The following is a 15,881-nucleotide window of genomic DNA, read 5'->3' as shown; positions in this document are numbered from 1 at the left end:
TTCTAAACGGCGTCTAGACCTAAGTTACGCTCGATTATATCGTAGAGCTTCCTACTAGTCTTAATCGACTCGATAATAACACCTACGAGAATATACTTACTACTACTTGCCGCCTGTCTAAACGCAAGAAGTTTATGCCTACTCTAAATATAACGGGAGAACATGCTAGAGACCTCTAGTACTAGTATATATAGCGCGACGTAGGCTATATAGACATCTTCTATACGGATAGAGGCACTTAATAGACTTCGTCGTTCTTTAAGCGACTAATAAAGAACGTCGGTATAGAACAACGCATATTAATAGCCTTCTATCCGATAACTAACGGCTAATCTAAGAATACTAACAAAGAGCTTAAGCAATACCTGCGAGCATACGTTAACTATACCTAAGACGATTGGGTTAACTAGATTCTAAACGCCGAGTTTGTAGCAAACAGTGTCTAGTCGTCTGTTATAGGAGTTAGCCCCTTCTTCGCTACGACTAGCTGCAATATGCGTACGAAGTCCGCTAAGCCTATAAAACTGGACCTACCTACGGCCGGGCCCGTACGTACGTCCGAGCTTAAAGCTAATAAATTTGCGAAGCAAATAGAATTGCTATACGAACACCTTATTACCTAAATGCGATATACATAAGCACGCACCGCCGCCGCCGATAACAAGGCTCGCCGATACGGACCTACTCGAAGCTACAAAATTAGAGATAAGATATAGCTTAATATACGCAATATTTAGACTAAACGCCTAGCGAAGAAGCTCGACTATAAGCATATCGGTCCCTTCGAGATTACTCGAGTAATCGCTCCTAACGTCTATCAATTAGCGCTTCTAAATACGATGCGTATCTACGACCGTTTCTATACCTCGCTACTTCGACTCGACGACGGTAAGCTATATCCTAACTAGACTAACACCGAACCTCTACCCGAAGCGGACGAATAAGGATAAGAGCGTTAGGAGGTTAATAAGATTGTAGCAAGCCGTTAGAAGAACAGCCGTAGCAAGAAGGAAGTTGTTTATACTATATAATAGGTCGGTAGAGCGCTAACGGACAATAAATACACTAAGGATCTTAAAGGAACAGCCGAGGATACTATCGCCGACTAGCATTACGATAACCCTCGAGCTGCTAGACCGCTACCTAGATAGAAGAAGCTATTAGACTAGGTACTATACGAGCCTATAGAGAAGCTACTAGTACCTATAGCACCTCGCCGCTTAGTATACAATGCGCCTTCTGCCTAACCCGTCCGCCGAAGTATTAAACACCTTACCGGTATAGCCCTCCGGCATAGCTCTTTGGACCCTAGCTAAGGCCCTAACTATAAGGGACTATACTACACCTCTCGTGTCGTCCGTAGGATATAGCGTCGCGCCGCACTTGCTTACTACCGAGCAGTAGGTCTGTTAGCTTACGGTACGCTTCTTATACTCTATAACGATTTGTATACTATATTAATGCTTTAAACAAGCGTCGCAATACCTCCGCTTAAGGGGGGGGTAGTATTACGGGGTAACCCTCCTATTCCTAGTTGTAGATGCCTTAGGCATTAATTCTTAGCGTTGCTTTTACGCTTCCTTCGGCGTTATACGCTTCTCTCGCAGACAGCCATCTTCGAGAACTCGTTTTGAACTACTTAGTTGCCGCCCTTAACATTGCTAGCCTTTAATTTATATAGCTATATAACCCCTTATTATTACAAGTAGAAGTAATAGCTTAGTTAGAGGTTAGACATTATAGGAGGTAAGGTTTAGATAGAATAATATAATTAGATAGTTAAGCGTTTAATTTAGCGCGGCTAAATAGCTTAGTTAATCTGCTAAGTTAGCGGCAATAGAGATTAGATTAGAACATAGAAAGGCTACGAGGGCGCGGCCTTTAGAAGGGAAGCGTATATTAGAGGTTATACGTAATTGGTATATAACTAGACCGAGTAAAGCTAGGGTCCTTATGCCTTAGGCAGGGCTTAGCGCTTAGCGTTAGGCTAACTAGCCTGCCTTCCTCCCTCTCCTCTTAGATCTCTATCGAATACTATACTAATTTACTACTACCCTATCTACCTACTAATATAACCCTTCTTACAAACTGTCCGAGATATCTATAGCGAGTAGTACTATCCGGAACGCTTGCTATAGTAAATACTATCTAAAACGCCTATAGTAAATAGTATTCGAACTACTTATAGCGAATACCCTATATAACGCCTACTACGAGTATTCTATAAAACGCCTATAGCGAGTACTCTATAGAATATCTATACTATTCTATAGCGAGTACTAGTACTATTCGGAACGCGTAGGATAAGCCTTATTTTAAACGCTTAGTATAGTTAGTATTATATAAACTAGAACGCGTATAGTAAGGCTAATCCGAAATGCTTATAGCGAGCTTATAGTAGTAAATTCTATTCGTAACGCTTATACTAAGTACTATCTAGAATACCTATAGCGAGTAGTACTATCTAGAACGTCTAGAACGTATATAGTTTCCCTTTACGCCTCTAGCCTACGTCCGCGACGTAGGCCCCGAAACTAGTAGCTAAGGGATAGAAATAGAAATTTAGAATCGCGTAATATATCCGATCTAGTTTAAGTTAATTCTAGCTATAATAGGATTTAGTTATATTTTAAATAAAGCGGATATTCTAGTATAGTAGCAGACGGTATTTAGAGTAATATTAAATCCTACCTAATAGATCTAAATAAGACTTTAATAGTTTTACGTATAACTATTATTATTATATAAATCTACGAAGAGTATTTTTATTTCTTACGGCTTGCTATACTTTTATATTCTTTCGTCTAATTATAGTCTAATTACTTCCCTATTTTCTCTTTTTTTTAAATTACTATTATTTGCTTACGTTAAGATTAAGATAGATCTTAGCTTAAATATCTCTTATCTCTTATAAGTTATAGCGGAAAGCGGCGCCTTTTAGGAGTAATCTATATATACTCCGAATTTAAATATTAACTTCCTAGTAACTATTTATATTATAATAGCGTAGGTATAAAGGACGCGGTCCTACAATTTAAAAGTATTAGACTTATCGTTAGGTTTGCGCTCTTTAGGCATAGACGACATATAGGCCGATATGCTATAGGAGGTTATTCTTTTATCTTGTTCGAAGAAGTTAGAACTGTTTAGATATGGCTCTAGAGTTGGTAGTTATCTGACCTGAGCAAAAGATCCTTTCAAACCGACAATTCAATGGTTTGACAGTGGAAATGCTATCTCTCTGGTACACTATCAACCCCCCCCCCCCCCTCCTCCCCAATCGATATGCCCGAATACTCTAACTCCATCTCAACGCCATCGCCCCAAACATTCAAATGTGAGAGACGGAAAGGCACGGTACACAACAGGTGACTAGTCATTCATTACAAAAGTACCGACAACACTATCATCCATTAACCCCCGTGTTTCCCCAACTACAGCGCAAAAGCAAGTGCAGCGACCATGACCGAGATGGTCACGAATCCAGCGGCGCTGTAGCTAGCAGCGCTTCCCTCGAATGGCGCTGTGCCAGGGCCGTCGCTTGGTGCTGGGGAGTCGCCGCCACCCTCGCCGCCCATGTCAGTTGGTGGAGTGGTTGGGCTGTCGGTTGGGCCGGCAGCACCACCGGTAGCCTTTGCTCTGCAGTCTGGACCGGGGCATTTGACGGTCGTGGCGCTGTCTGTTGGGTATGGTGGGGCATCGCCAGAGTTGCTGGAGCCTGGAGCTGGTGGCATGTTGCCGCCAGTTGGGGCTGGGTTTTGGACCTGGCCGTCGCTGTGGAGGAGGTTAGTGAATTGTGCAAGATGGGGATGAGGCTCTGTGACGTACGGTATTTGTTCAATTGGCTTGCCAGTTGGGGCTGGGTTTTGGACTTGGCCGTCTCTGAGAAGGGAGTCAGTACGATGCGATTCAGTGACTAGTGTTGCGGAGACAAACGGTATTTGTTCGATTGGATTGCCTGTTGGTTTAGGTGCGACTGGAGTACCGCTGGTAGCGTCGCAATCGCATGGCTCGGTGATGGTGACTGGGACAGGAGTCTTGTCGCCGCCTTCGCAGGCTGTGCACTCCTTCACAGTGACCGTGAAGCCTTGTGGCACGTGGCTTGGACCTGGAGTCCAGGTTGGAGTCTCCTCTTCGCAGCTCTCGGTAACCGTGTATGTGACTGGCACGGTACCGGTCGGGCAAAGTGAGAGGTAGGTGGTGGTGTAGACAGTGGTGTGGCCTGGCTTCTTCGTTGTTGGCTTTGGAGTCTCGTGTTCACACTCTGGGCAGTAAGTCACAGTAATGCCATTTGTGACTGTGATCATCGTTGCGATGTCGCTAGTCGGGCAGTCGTCGTATGTGACGGTGGTGTATGAGACTGGAGGGGTGACAGCAGGTGTACCGTCGTAAGTTGGAGCTGACTCCTGTGCATATGCGCCGGCAATGGCCAGTGCGGCCGCCGTTTGTGCTCTGACCTTCATTTTGAACGAAGGGGTGTGCTGTGTAGAAAATTAGGGAATTAGTCGCGTAAACGCTGACTATGCGATCAAAGATCTGCTCAACGAGAGTCGCGAATTCGTACGTAGAGCGAGTGACGGTAAGACGAGCGAGCGACTGTGGTTAGAGAAAGCAAATGCTTTGCAGATCAGAACGAGTGATGATCTACCGGAAGCAGTAATTAGTAGGTGAAAGGACGAAAACAACCTGGTCAACATGGAGGTATGCGGCCTTATACTTGGGCAACCGTTCGCGGGTGTGTGTTGATACGGAATGCATTCCTGAGGAGATTGCCGACCGATCAGCACGACATTCCTGTCTCCGCATACAAACAACCAGAGGAGGCTAGAATCTAGCAACGAGACGTGAAGCGAAATGAATTGGCAGCCAGACTTCGTGTACTTGGTCCGTACTGTCGCGTTTGTAGTGCTACCGATCAAGAAATGTTGCAAGCTCAAAAAATCCACATCTCTCCGTCGCTCTTACGCTCGGAGATTTGCAGTGAAATTCCTCTCTTGGCTGTCGAGAGCGATCATGATTCGGTGACAAGGCATGAAGGCTCGCGATGCAGCGTCTCACCTCACGCTCTGATAATCCCGATGTTAGTGCTCTCAGTGCTAAGTGCAACCAAACGAAGCGAGCTTTGCGTCCTGCCAAATCCAGCGATATTGCCAAAGCACACCAAGATTTCCGTATGGCTGTTGATGGTCATGACAGCGCTTCACTGAAGAACGCCTCGCTCTCGCCTTCTGAGAGATCGAGGCCAAAGTAGGATTGATGATTGGACCGATTTGTCAGTCACAGCTCCTCATCATACATTACAAGTCGACTGAATACAGAGCAGAAGAGCTGCCTTCCCTTCGCCTTCACTGGGAACACGCGCGCAGGCCAGTTCATCTTGAGATTATTCGAGTGGCTAGAGTCTTAGGTTTCGTGTTGGAACGCATGCCACGTGCAGTGTGATCAGAATCGCGTGTATCGTACTCGTACGGTCGATCAATGAGAACCCAGTTGTCCGGCAAGTCTCGGTTCGGCTGCGATATGATGACTTGCCGCGTGCCTTCGATTGAGATGATGTTTTCGTCGAGCTCCTGGGAGGAACGCAAGTTGAACGCGCTAGTGTCCCAAAGAGGTCTAGAGTGCCAAGTTCCATCACAGTCACGTGACTGAGTATCACCGATGAAGCTTGTCAGTGTTCCTCTTGCTCGGCCAGACTTCAATCACTCATCGCTCGGACGCGAACCACTTTCTCCTGGGTTACGCTCATCGTCGACGCGTCTTCGAGTACGGCACCAGCCTGACTGGACATTTGACCACGTCATCGACTTCTTTCCGAAGGCTGCCGAGTTCCCAAGATGTTGTGGTGTGCTAAGATGTCCTGGTATCCTTCCCAGTCTGCTGTCCATCGTCTATCGCCGAAAGACGATCTGAATAAGATAGGAGAAGTATAATCCTGAAAATTTGCGGAACCGATGGAACTGTTCGTGTTCTATTCACGCCCTAACGCTAATCTTGGTATATCCCAAATGTGCTTTCATCGACGTCCACAATCTACAAGTTGACTGCAGTGCGGAACTTCGTGCCCGCGTATACAGCATTGCTGCCGAGCTCCTCCTCGATACGGAGGATCTGGTTGAGCTTGGCGAGACGCTCCGAACGGGCTGGAGCACCGGTCTTGATCTCTCCGGCGCGCAGACCAACAGCGATGTCAGCAATAGTGACATCTTCGGTCTCACCTGAACGGTGGGAAACCATGACACCCCAGCCGGCAGCATAGGCGTCCTTGGCGGCCTGGATGGCCTCGGTGATAGTACCGATCTGGTTGACCTTGAGGAGAAGAGCGTTGCAAGCCTTGGTCTCGATGGCCTTCTTGATGAAAGTTGGGTTGGTGACAGTCAAGTCGTCACCGACGATTTGGAAGTCGCTGTTCTTGTAGAAGTAGCTCCAGGCCTCCCAGTCATCCTCGGCGAATGGGTCCTCGATGGAAACGATTGGGTACTTCTTGGCGAGCTCGCGGTATCTAAAGCAAGGTCAGCAAACCTTTCATTGCGGAACACTTCGCGCACATAGGCAGAATTGCGCGGTGGGGGAAGTGGCCGCCATTACAGCCCTTCCGCATCGGATGAGAGGGTGACGTACTGGTCTGCGAGCTGCTCGTATGTAACCCACTTGGTTGGGTCGCTGTCTGGGTTCTTGAAGTCGAGGTCGTACTTCTTCTCCTCTGTCTTGTAGAACTCGGAAGAAGCAACATCCATGGCAATCTTGATCTTGCCAGTGTAGCCAGTCTGCTCGATGGCATCGGTAATCAGGGTGAGAGCCTCATCGGCGGTCTGAATATCTGGTGCAACACCACCCTCGTCACCAACGTTGCCTGCGGACTGGCCGTACTTCTTCTTGGCGAGAGACTTGAGCTTCTGGTAGACCTCAGCGCCCTGCTGCATGGCCTCGGTAAAGGTGGCGGCTTCGCTGGAAAGTTGTTAGCTCGGGAAAATTCGGAAGACGCACATGCTTGCAGCACATGTGGCAGACACTGCTCGTGGCATGCCCAACGAATACAGATCGGACGCACCTTGGGACGATCATGAATTCCTGGAAGGCAAGGCGGCCACCGGCGTGGGAGCCTCCGTTGAGAACGTTCATGAATGGAACTGGGAGGACGTATGGCTTCTTGGTGCCAGCGAGATCGCTGATGTGTGCGTAGAGTGGGACACGCTTCTCAGCTGCAGCAGCCTTGGCCACGGCCATGGAGACACCAAGAATGGCATTGGCGCCGAGAGTGGTCTTGTTTGGTGTGCCATCGAGCTCGTTGAGGAACTTGTCGACTGCGGACTGGTCCTTGACGTCCAAGTTCTTCTTGATGAGGGCAGGAGCGATGGTCTCGTTCACGTTGGCGACGGCTTTGGTGACACCTGCGTCTGTTCAGCTGTGTTTTCTTGTTGTGCAACATCCGCTCCGCTCTTACCCTTGCCGCCCCAAGCCTTTCCGCCATCGCGAAGTTCGCAAGCCTCATGGGAGCCAGTCGATGCACCGGAAGGAACGATGGCTCGGTGGAGGCCGGTCTCGGTGACGATATCAACCTCGACGGTTGGGTTACCGCGCGAGTCGTAGACAGATCGTGCGTGGATCTTGGAGATACCCATTTTGCTGTAGCAGGATGTTGTTAGTCGGAAGTTTCTTAATATAGAAGTGAATTTTGTATCGTGTGGATAGTCAGGATGCAAGCCCAGCTTGGAGAGGCACTCTGATGGCCATATGCACCAGCATTGACCGCCTTTCCCAGACACATCCGTCGGTAGGAGATGACAGCTCTGCAGGACCAATGACCAACGCAATGGTAAGGCGGAGATGGGATGTTTTGTGCTTGATACAAATGCCTGCAAACTTACCTGATGTCCCTCGATATTGCTTCAGTTATTGTGTAATGTCAATGGTTTTGGGAAGAGAGTGTGATGACGAGAGGTCAAGGTTGTTCGCAGAGCGACAAAAAATAATGCGTCGTTTGGCGGGGGGCTCAACAGCCCACCTTCTCTCAAGCTCACCAAAACGAGCCAGGCTTGCAGGGGCTGCTGTCTCGGTCCTCTCGGAGCAAAGAGGAAAGGGCCGACTTTGCATGCCTCACATCTCAGGCTCGGCGGGCGGCAGGCGGAAGCTCGGGACGAAGCGAAGCCAGCCAGCCAGCGCCGATGATGCGCGGTCGCCGTCGCCGACGTTTCTGCCTCAGTTGAGCTCTCACATGCTGTTGCTCGCTGCACAAACATCGACATCCAACCACTCCGTCTCGCCCATTTTCGCATCGCCCACGAATATCCCATACCATACGAGCGCTCTACTGTACAATTCTCTCAAGGTCACCTTTACCACACATCCATCACACTACCGAGGCGATGGCCAGCGACCCAGAGAGAGAGCACGCGCTGGAGGAGTACAAGACCAAGTTGCTGGAGTCGCGAGAATGGGAGGCAAAGTTGAAGGCGCTGCGATTAGAGATTAAGGGTCTGCAGCACGACTTCGACGTATCAGAAGACAACATCAAGGCGCTGCAGAGTGTCGGGCAGATCATCGGAGAGGTGTTGAAACAGCTGGACGAGGAGAGATGTGAGTGGCATCTGGAGGATCGATGAAGGGTGTTATGCTGACCACTCTGGACACAGTCATCGTAAAGGCATCATCAGGTCCACGATATGTTGTCGGCTGCCGGTCAAAGGTCGACAAGGTCAAGCTAAAGCAAGGCACGCGAGTCGCCCTCGATATGACCACACTCACAATTATGCGCATGCTGCCGCGCGAGGTAGATCCGCTCGTATACAACATGTCGCTGGAAGATCCAGGACAGGTATCTTTCGCAGGTATTGGAGGACTAAATGACCAGATTCGAGAACTGCGAGAAGTCATTGAGCTCCCGCTCAAGAACCCAGAGCTCTTCATGCGGGTTGGCATCAAGCCGCCCAAGGGAGTACTGCTATATGGTCCCCCAGGTACTGGCAAGACGCTGCTTGCGAGAGCAGTCGCCAGTTCGCTGGAGACCAACTTCTTGAAGGGTAAGACATCTACCAAGCCTGGCGCTGTATCCCTGCTGACTTCATCTTCTAGTCGTTTCGTCCGCCATCGTCGACAAGTACATCGGAGAGTCCGCGCGTCTCATTCGGGAGATGTTCGGATACGCGAAAGAACACGAGCCTTGCATCATCTTCATGGACGAAATCGATGCCATTGGTGGTCGTCGATTCTCGGAAGGCACCTCGGCCGACCGTGAGATCCAGCGAACGTTGATGGAGCTCCTCAATCAACTCGACGGTTTCGACTACCTCGGCAAAACCAAGATCATCATGGCCACCAACCGACCCGACACCCTCGACCCAGCGCTTCTCCGAGCTGGACGATTAGACCGAAAGATCGAGATTCCTCTACCAAACGAGGCGGGACGGTTGGAAGTGCTCAAGATTCATGCATCGAGCGTACAAAAGGAGGGCGAGATTGACTTTGAGAGCGTGGTGAAGATGAGTGATGGTCTCAACGGAGCAGATCTGCGGAATGTGGTTACAGAAGCTGGATTGTTCGCAATCAAGGACTATCGAGAGTCAGTCAACCAAGATGACTTCAACAAGGCTGTGAGAAAGGTGGCAGAGAGCAAGAAGCTCGAAGGAAAGCTTGAGTACCAGAAGCTTTAGGGTGATGTATAATATGCTACTGCATTCATGATGAGCATGGCGTTACGCGGGCATGGCATAGCTGACGAAGGCAAAGTGCTGCGCGCTCAGCTGCTGTACAACAATACTTTAGACGGCGTGGATATATTGAACTTCTCTTCGCCACGACTTGTCAGCATTCCGATCAGACTATCAATTCCATACCGTTCGCATTTGGCATGAATGGAAACTTTCCGATCACCCGACTCTGTTGCAGACCACGCCATGTAAACTGACGATTCTCACGCCAAGTCAAACCATCCTCTCTCATAAGTATCCCAATCCGAAGGCAACATCTCCCCCGTCGTCCACTCATCCAACACCCATCCAACATCATCATGCCCACCCCGAACGGATGAGGCTACAAATTTCCCATAATCTTCTGGCCATGTAAGACCTCTATCTCTATAATCCATTTCGCGCCAAGGTCCTAGTTTCTCGGCGACTTTTCCGTGTGGATCACTTGCTGCCAAAGCTCTCATCTCGTCGGTGACTTGGGCCCAATATCCTGCTTCTTGGATATTTTCTACGTGGAACGCTTTGAGGTAGCCGCATTGGGTTGATGCTATTCGGCAGTATCGCGGTTCTCTGGTGGTGCATTTGATCGGTGAGCGACCTCGAATCTTCTATCGCGAGAGACAATGGCCCGGTCGATTTCTAGCATGCGGTCCAACATTTTGGCTTGCCACGCTGCACAGAGACGCATCTCACGCGTGGCGAGGATGAATCTTGCTCACTCCTGGTACGCCAGCTCGCTGGCTCTCTCCCAACCTTTCTGTCTCCGTAGAATTGTGACATCCGGCAACCACCTCAGTTCGATCTCCCCAAAGTAATTAGCATCTTCCACCGTCCTCACGAAGCCCACAGACTCGAAGAGCTTGATCGAGCCGATATTCGTCTGATTGATCTTCACACGCAGGAATGAGAGCTTTGCCGTGGATGTCGTAATTGTGTCGGGAGTCTGCGTCTCTGTTCCATCTTGCTCTTTCGGTTGTTGAAAATGCGCATATTCTGCCGCGATACTCGACCAGTTGGCAAGTATGTATTCCAGAAATGTGAGCAAAGCCGCTCTTCCATGCCCTTGACGTCGCAAGTCTTTTCGTGCTACCATGAGCTCAACCTCCCCGACGACATTGCCGCCTACATTCGAGACATCCTCCTTCATCTCCTCCGAATCTGGTGGAAACAAGAAAAGATTAATGTCGCCTGCCATGCGATCCGGAGAGTCATCAGCTTTGGCACTCACTGTCCGCGAGACAGGCGCCTCACCATCGGAGACTGGTTTGATGGCTGGGGCAGGCATAGGGAGGCAAATAATAAACGTAAGCTTGTCATGATCTGTTCGCCATGACTTCTGCATGGCATATTCTTCTTCAAGACTCAAAGGCTCAGAGGCTGTTGCTTCCTGGAGTTCTTTATCTTGCATCCATTCATGATAGGCCGGAACATGATGCTCGCTATACGGCACCAGCAGAATCTGAGCTGTTGAGAGCGCTGTGCAGGGTCAGTGCTATATCTTCGAGCGTGGGTCGGTACATACCAGAATGCTCATTGACCCTCATCGTGCGTCAAACCGAATGCAGAATGCTAATGTGAAAATGCTAATCACAAGTCACCAAGACTTCTGGTACATTAGACAGACCAACATGACATTGGACCGCTAGCCTGCAAGGACTTCGCACAAGCCTCCTACCTGTTCTTTATCGGCCTCATCAAGTGTCTCACGCTCGGTCTATACGCTTTGCAATCGGCCTTTTGTCGTGTCGAGGAAGCAAGGACAAGGGAGCGTGGAGAGTTTGAGTTTCAATGTGGTTTGATATCGGACACAGGTCCGCCACCAATCAAAGAGCAGTAGGGACGATGGTATGGGCGCATTCTGTCAATCTCGTCTCACATCTCGATCTTATCGTCTTGAACATCCACATTCGCTACAGACGCAGCAATCTAGGCCGCTTGCCCCCGACATGGCCGTCAGGAAGCCATTCAAAGTCCTGGTCACGGGCGGCAGTGGCTTCTTGGGCAGCGCTATCATCAAGGCACTACTCGAGCGTCATCCGGAATGGCAATTGACGGTTTTGGATATCCTTCCACCTGAGAACACCATACAGAGTCGAGGGGTTGGGTACAAATTCGCAGATGTTACATCTTTCGAGAGCGCCAAACATGCACTCTCAGACTATACGCCAGACTTGGTGATGCATACTGCTGGAATTGTACCCGCTCGAAACCTCCGATATAGCCAAGATAGTAAGCAGTGGGAAAAGGTCAAGGCAATCAACTACTATGGAACTGTCAACGTACTAGATGCCGCCATGCAAAGCGGATGTCGGCGCTTTGTATACACCAGCAGCTGTACTGTGATAATTGACGATTTGGACCACGACTACTTCAACATGAAGGAAGACATCCCGATCGGCTTCGCAACGCTTCACTACGGCAAATCGAAGGGCATGGCAGAGCAGTATGTCCTGTCCAAGCGCCACGCCGAACAAGGACTGAAGGCCTGCGCCTTGAGGCCGTGCACCATCATTGGGCCTGGAGATGTGGCTGTCATCAGCCTGATCCACGATCTAATGTTGAAGATGGAGAGCCACTTCGTCGTAGGAAGCGGAGATACGCTATTCGACTTTGTCTACCTGGACAATGTTGTAGACGCTCACGTACTGGCCATCGAAAACATGCTCTCCACAGAGACCGCGGCCGGACATGCTTTCTTCATTTCCAATCAGCAGCCGGTGTACTTCTGGGACTTCTTTCTGGCTATCTGGGCCGAGTTCGATCACGTTCCGCGCTTTCGTGTGTTCATACCAGCATGGCTTGCCTGGATTGTTGCGCTGATCATGGAGCTCGTTACTTTCTTCACTGGTGCTTCGCCAACGATAAATACTGGAAGCGTCAAAGACGCCATACGCACGCAGTACTCCGACAACTCAAAAGCACGAGCTATCCTTGGATATGTGCCCAAGATCAGTCTATCAGAAGGTGTCAGGAGGAGCTGCGATGACTACAAGAAGTACCTAGCTGAGGTCAAGGACGCCAAGCGTGAACCCAAGAAGGCTTTCTAATATGATACCATGTCGTGCGAGACCTAATCAAATCTTCACCACAATCTTTCCAGGCGCTGACAAAGTCTTGAGCGCCTCAAGCGCTTTATCTGCCTGCTCGAAATCGAAAGTCGCTGCCACCGGTGGGTGAATCTGGTGCTCATAAAGAAACCCTGCCAGCTCCTGAGAGAGTTCTCTGCTACCAGCACCGAGCACTGGTTGTACTGGAGCTATGTTAGTACAATATCGGACGGATTCGGATCTCGACTTACGAGTCTTGGCGCCAAAAAGCAGAGAGTTAGTGATCGCCACAGCCTTATCTGAATTACCTAGCACGCCCAGAAGCCTGATCAACCCGGCTTGACGAGTCGCTTTGATGGCTTGCTCGATGCTTGCTGCGCCAACGACATCAGCCACAATATCTACTCCTTTGCCATCTGTGACCTTCAGCACCTCGTCGGCCCAGTACGGAGTCTTGCGATAATTTATGAGGTGTTTTGCACCTAGCTTCTTGGCAACCTGGAGTTTGTCATCGGACGAGGAGGTCGCAATGACAGTCGCACCTTTTGCTGCAGCGATCTAGCATACGTCAGCAATGGCGGATGTTTGAGCCAGAATCGATGTACCTGAATTGCATAACAGCTAACACCACCTGTGCCTTGGGTGAGCACCGTCATTCCTGGCTCGAGCTTGAACAGCCCGTGCATGAGCGCATTCCAGGCCGTTGCACCAGCTGTGTACAATGTGCTCGACTCCTCGATCGAGAGACCATCAGGAGCTTTGATCAATCTGTCATCGTCCCAAACGAGATATCGACGAAGAGTGCCATCCATTGCGCCACCGCCCTGTTTGCCAACGAGTAAGGACAAGAAACAAGTACTGCTTTCTCGATGTACGCACCATTGTCTTGAAAATGTCAAAGTCTCGCGGATCAAAACCTGACACCCACGTATTTGGCTGAATAATCACACGATCTCCTGCTTTCCACTCTGACCCCGGTCCCGCCTCTTCAACGACGCCAGCACCATCACTACAGGGGATCAAGTCTTGTTTGGCCATAGCGGGATAGCTTGGGTCGTGGTTCATCACCAGAATGTCACGATAGTTGAGGGACGCTGCTTGCAAACGAATGAGTGCCTGCTTTGGGCCTGGCTTCGGAGTGTCCAGGTCTACGAGCGTCACCTCCCCCGGCGCCGTGATCTTCCAAGCCTGGTTCGCCATTATGTCAACCAATTGCACTGGTTGGAGAGCTGTGAAGGTGTAGTAGAGTACTTCGTGTGACAGCTTCTGTCCGGGCCATTCGTAGCTTTATACCATCTGAGTTTCAGCGAAGGTCGCAGCTTGATGAAGAGGCTTTACTACATTGACTGCCAGGCATTGCGCCATACTTCGCACGATTGGTCATCTTGCCAGCATCAGCGCCTGTCGTGGCGCTGTAGAACCGTCTACCAGGAGCGCAATTGACCAATACGACGGATCGATTGTAAGTCACAGTGGGACTGTCGGCCGGCTTAGAAGAGGTTCTTTGCAGTAGCGTTTGGCTCTGCAGGAATGTGGCAGTTTCGGCTTAGAAATGCAAGGAGGATTGTGTTTTCAGTCCGGCCGATCTTGTCCGCTTCTTAGGGTTGAGTCGGTGTTAGGGTAAACTTGGCGGCGACGACAATACCGATTTTCGGCTGGGACCTTGAAAATGCTTGTCTAGATTGCCCCGATTCTTTCAATAATGCTGGTGCCATTCTAATGTCCAAAAATGCAGCCATGGTGTCGATATGAAGCCGACCAGGTTTTCGACGCTGCAAACAATACTTGGGCAGAAAGTCCGAGCACAACTCTTTCAGTTGGCGCCTTCACCGTCCGGGACGCAACGAACAGTACATGCAGACGAATATTGTCAGAGACGTCAATGCTAATCATCGATGAAGGTGCTTCTGTCTGAGCTAACCATGGATACATTATATTTGGTTCACAAGGCTGCCACACGCAAGACAGAAAGAACCCAAACCAAACCGAACCACCTGCTGGCGGTTCCGCGCACCTCAGCTAGCGCCCGAGGAGCCGCAACCAATCACATCTGTGCATGGAGCCTCCCGAACCAAATCACGTTGCAGTCCTCAGCTTCCGCCGCAAAGAATGGTCATGACAGACTTCTGGGATCGTGCTCTCATGGTCGAACTTAGTCCCCACATCTCCAGTCGTACCAAAATTTGCAACAGGACTTCAACTGAGGACTGTGTTCGCCAACGGTTCGGACATGGCGCGGCGATTGAAGCTCTGCAATCAATATTATCCGTGGCCATCCACACTGGGCGAAAGATGCCCTAGGATCCACCATGAATATTACTCCGTCACCTTGATCGCTCGAGCTTTTGCTATATAGCCTGGCTCCTGGGCGGAAGGTGACCTGCAACTACAGAAATTCAATCACTTCGACATCGACCCCTCAGTTACAATGAAGTACCGCCGCTTTGATTATGCTCCCCTAATAAGATTGAAGTCAAAGGAACTCGACGTGCTCCCGGAGCTGTGTGGAGTTGTAGCCATAGAAGTCCAAGTCAATCCCGAAGCTTTCTCTACGGCCTCGAAAGAAGATCGACTTCCCTGGAAATGTGTCTTCGATGCAGAGGACCTCGACCAGCTGGAGATCTCGAAGCGAGTATGGAGAGACTGCAAATACCTACGCAGGATCTCCATAACAGACGGCGGTTGCCATCAAGCAGATACCGATGGTGAGAAGACCACCTGGCGCAACAATCTGAGTATGTTGGAGAACGTCTTGCAATTGCGAATCGATCTTCGAAACCACTTGCCCCATCAAGTGCCCCAGTTCGACAATCCGGAACCTTCGACACCGCTATGCAGCAAAATGCACTCCACAGCCAGGCACGACTCTTTCCAGTTTACCGCACCTCCATTGTATGCACCGGAAAGCCAGGTGAGATTTAAAGGTCTGCATCTTATGTTCCATGACACAAAACGCTGCTGACGTAGTGGAACAGGATGAAGCACTTCCACTGCAAGGCGGAGGCCAAAATCATCAGCCTGCATAGGACAGAGGCCTGCGAAGCTTTTTGAATGATTCCATCTATGCTGAAGGTGCCGAGTTGGACCATCGATGTCCATCACAATCCCTCAAAGCGCTGCTTGAGCGCACAGGAGTTTTGCGAGTCAGCTT

The 15,881-nt window shown here is 49.9% G+C and overlaps 8 protein-coding genes across 8 annotated transcripts; 4 read left to right on the top strand and 4 right to left on the bottom strand.

Moving 5' to 3' along the window:
- Positions 1–3,434: 3,434 nt before the first annotated feature.
- Positions 3,435–4,463, bottom strand: MYCFIDRAFT_198503 (uncharacterized protein; the record flags this gene model as incomplete). The annotated part of the gene is made up of 3 exons (XM_007931042.1): positions 3,435–3,774; positions 3,829–3,882; positions 3,937–4,463. The coding sequence occupies 3 exons, from the start codon at positions 4,461–4,463 to the stop codon at positions 3,435–3,437; spliced, it is 921 nt and encodes a 306-aa protein (XP_007929233.1).
- A 387-nt stretch (positions 4,464–4,850) lies between these two features.
- On the top strand, positions 4,851–5,839 carry MYCFIDRAFT_211997 (uncharacterized protein). Its single transcript, XM_007931041.1, has one exon. It carries the CDS (start codon positions 4,923–4,925, stop codon positions 5,205–5,207), a length of 285 nt encoding a protein of 94 aa, XP_007929232.1. The 5' UTR covers positions 4,851–4,922; the 3' UTR covers positions 5,208–5,839.
- A 78-nt stretch (positions 5,840–5,917) lies between these two features.
- MYCFIDRAFT_49849 (uncharacterized protein) lies at positions 5,918–7,943 on the bottom strand. The gene is made up of 5 exons (XM_007930646.1): positions 7,866–7,943; positions 7,442–7,623; positions 7,049–7,388; positions 6,619–6,945; positions 5,918–6,499 (listed from the first exon to the last, which is right to left on the bottom strand). Exons 2-5 carry the CDS (start codon positions 7,617–7,619, stop codon positions 6,031–6,033), a joined length of 1,314 nt encoding a protein of 437 aa, XP_007928837.1. The 5' UTR covers positions 7,620–7,623; positions 7,866–7,943; the 3' UTR covers positions 5,918–6,030.
- Positions 7,944–8,297: 354 nt separating this feature from the next.
- Positions 8,298–9,790, top strand: MYCFIDRAFT_156006 (uncharacterized protein). The gene is made up of 3 exons (XM_007931040.1): positions 8,298–8,574; positions 8,631–9,017; positions 9,070–9,790. The coding sequence occupies exons 1-3, from the start codon at positions 8,364–8,366 to the stop codon at positions 9,645–9,647; spliced, it is 1,176 nt and encodes a 391-aa protein (XP_007929231.1). The 5' UTR covers positions 8,298–8,363; the 3' UTR covers positions 9,648–9,790.
- A 718-nt stretch (positions 9,791–10,508) lies between these two features.
- Positions 10,509–11,374, bottom strand: MYCFIDRAFT_204500 (uncharacterized protein; the record flags this gene model as incomplete). Its single annotated transcript, XM_007931039.1, has 2 exons — positions 11,206–11,374; positions 10,509–11,159 (listed from the first exon to the last, which is right to left on the bottom strand). Coding segments are annotated over exons 1-2 (672 nt in total), but the record flags the coding sequence as incomplete, so codon positions are not given.
- Positions 11,375–11,629: 255 nt separating this feature from the next.
- MYCFIDRAFT_31190 (uncharacterized protein) lies at positions 11,630–12,730 on the top strand (the record flags this gene model as incomplete). The annotated part of the gene is made up of 1 exon (XM_007930578.1): positions 11,630–12,730. One exon carries the CDS (start codon positions 11,630–11,632, stop codon positions 12,728–12,730), a length of 1,101 nt encoding a protein of 366 aa, XP_007928769.1.
- A 27-nt stretch (positions 12,731–12,757) lies between these two features.
- MYCFIDRAFT_31107 (uncharacterized protein) lies at positions 12,758–13,930 on the bottom strand (the record flags this gene model as incomplete). Its single annotated transcript, XM_007930574.1, has 4 exons — positions 12,758–12,976; positions 13,022–13,288; positions 13,336–13,554; positions 13,610–13,930. The coding sequence occupies 4 exons, from the start codon at positions 13,928–13,930 to the stop codon at positions 12,758–12,760; spliced, it is 1,026 nt and encodes a 341-aa protein (XP_007928765.1).
- A 1,228-nt stretch (positions 13,931–15,158) lies between these two features.
- Positions 15,159–15,781, top strand: MYCFIDRAFT_77972 (uncharacterized protein; the record flags this gene model as incomplete). The annotated part of the gene is made up of 2 exons (XM_007930730.1): positions 15,159–15,622; positions 15,706–15,781. The coding sequence occupies 2 exons, from the start codon at positions 15,159–15,161 to the stop codon at positions 15,779–15,781; spliced, it is 540 nt and encodes a 179-aa protein (XP_007928921.1).
- Between the last annotated feature and the right edge of the window lie 100 nt (positions 15,782–15,881).

This window comes from Pseudocercospora fijiensis (genome assembly GCF_000340215.1).
Source record: "Pseudocercospora fijiensis CIRAD86 unplaced genomic scaffold MYCFIscaffold_7, whole genome shotgun sequence".
NCBI lineage: Eukaryota > Fungi > Ascomycota > Dothideomycetes > Mycosphaerellales > Mycosphaerellaceae > Pseudocercospora > Pseudocercospora fijiensis.
This window is presented reverse-complemented; position numbering and strand designations above follow the sequence as displayed.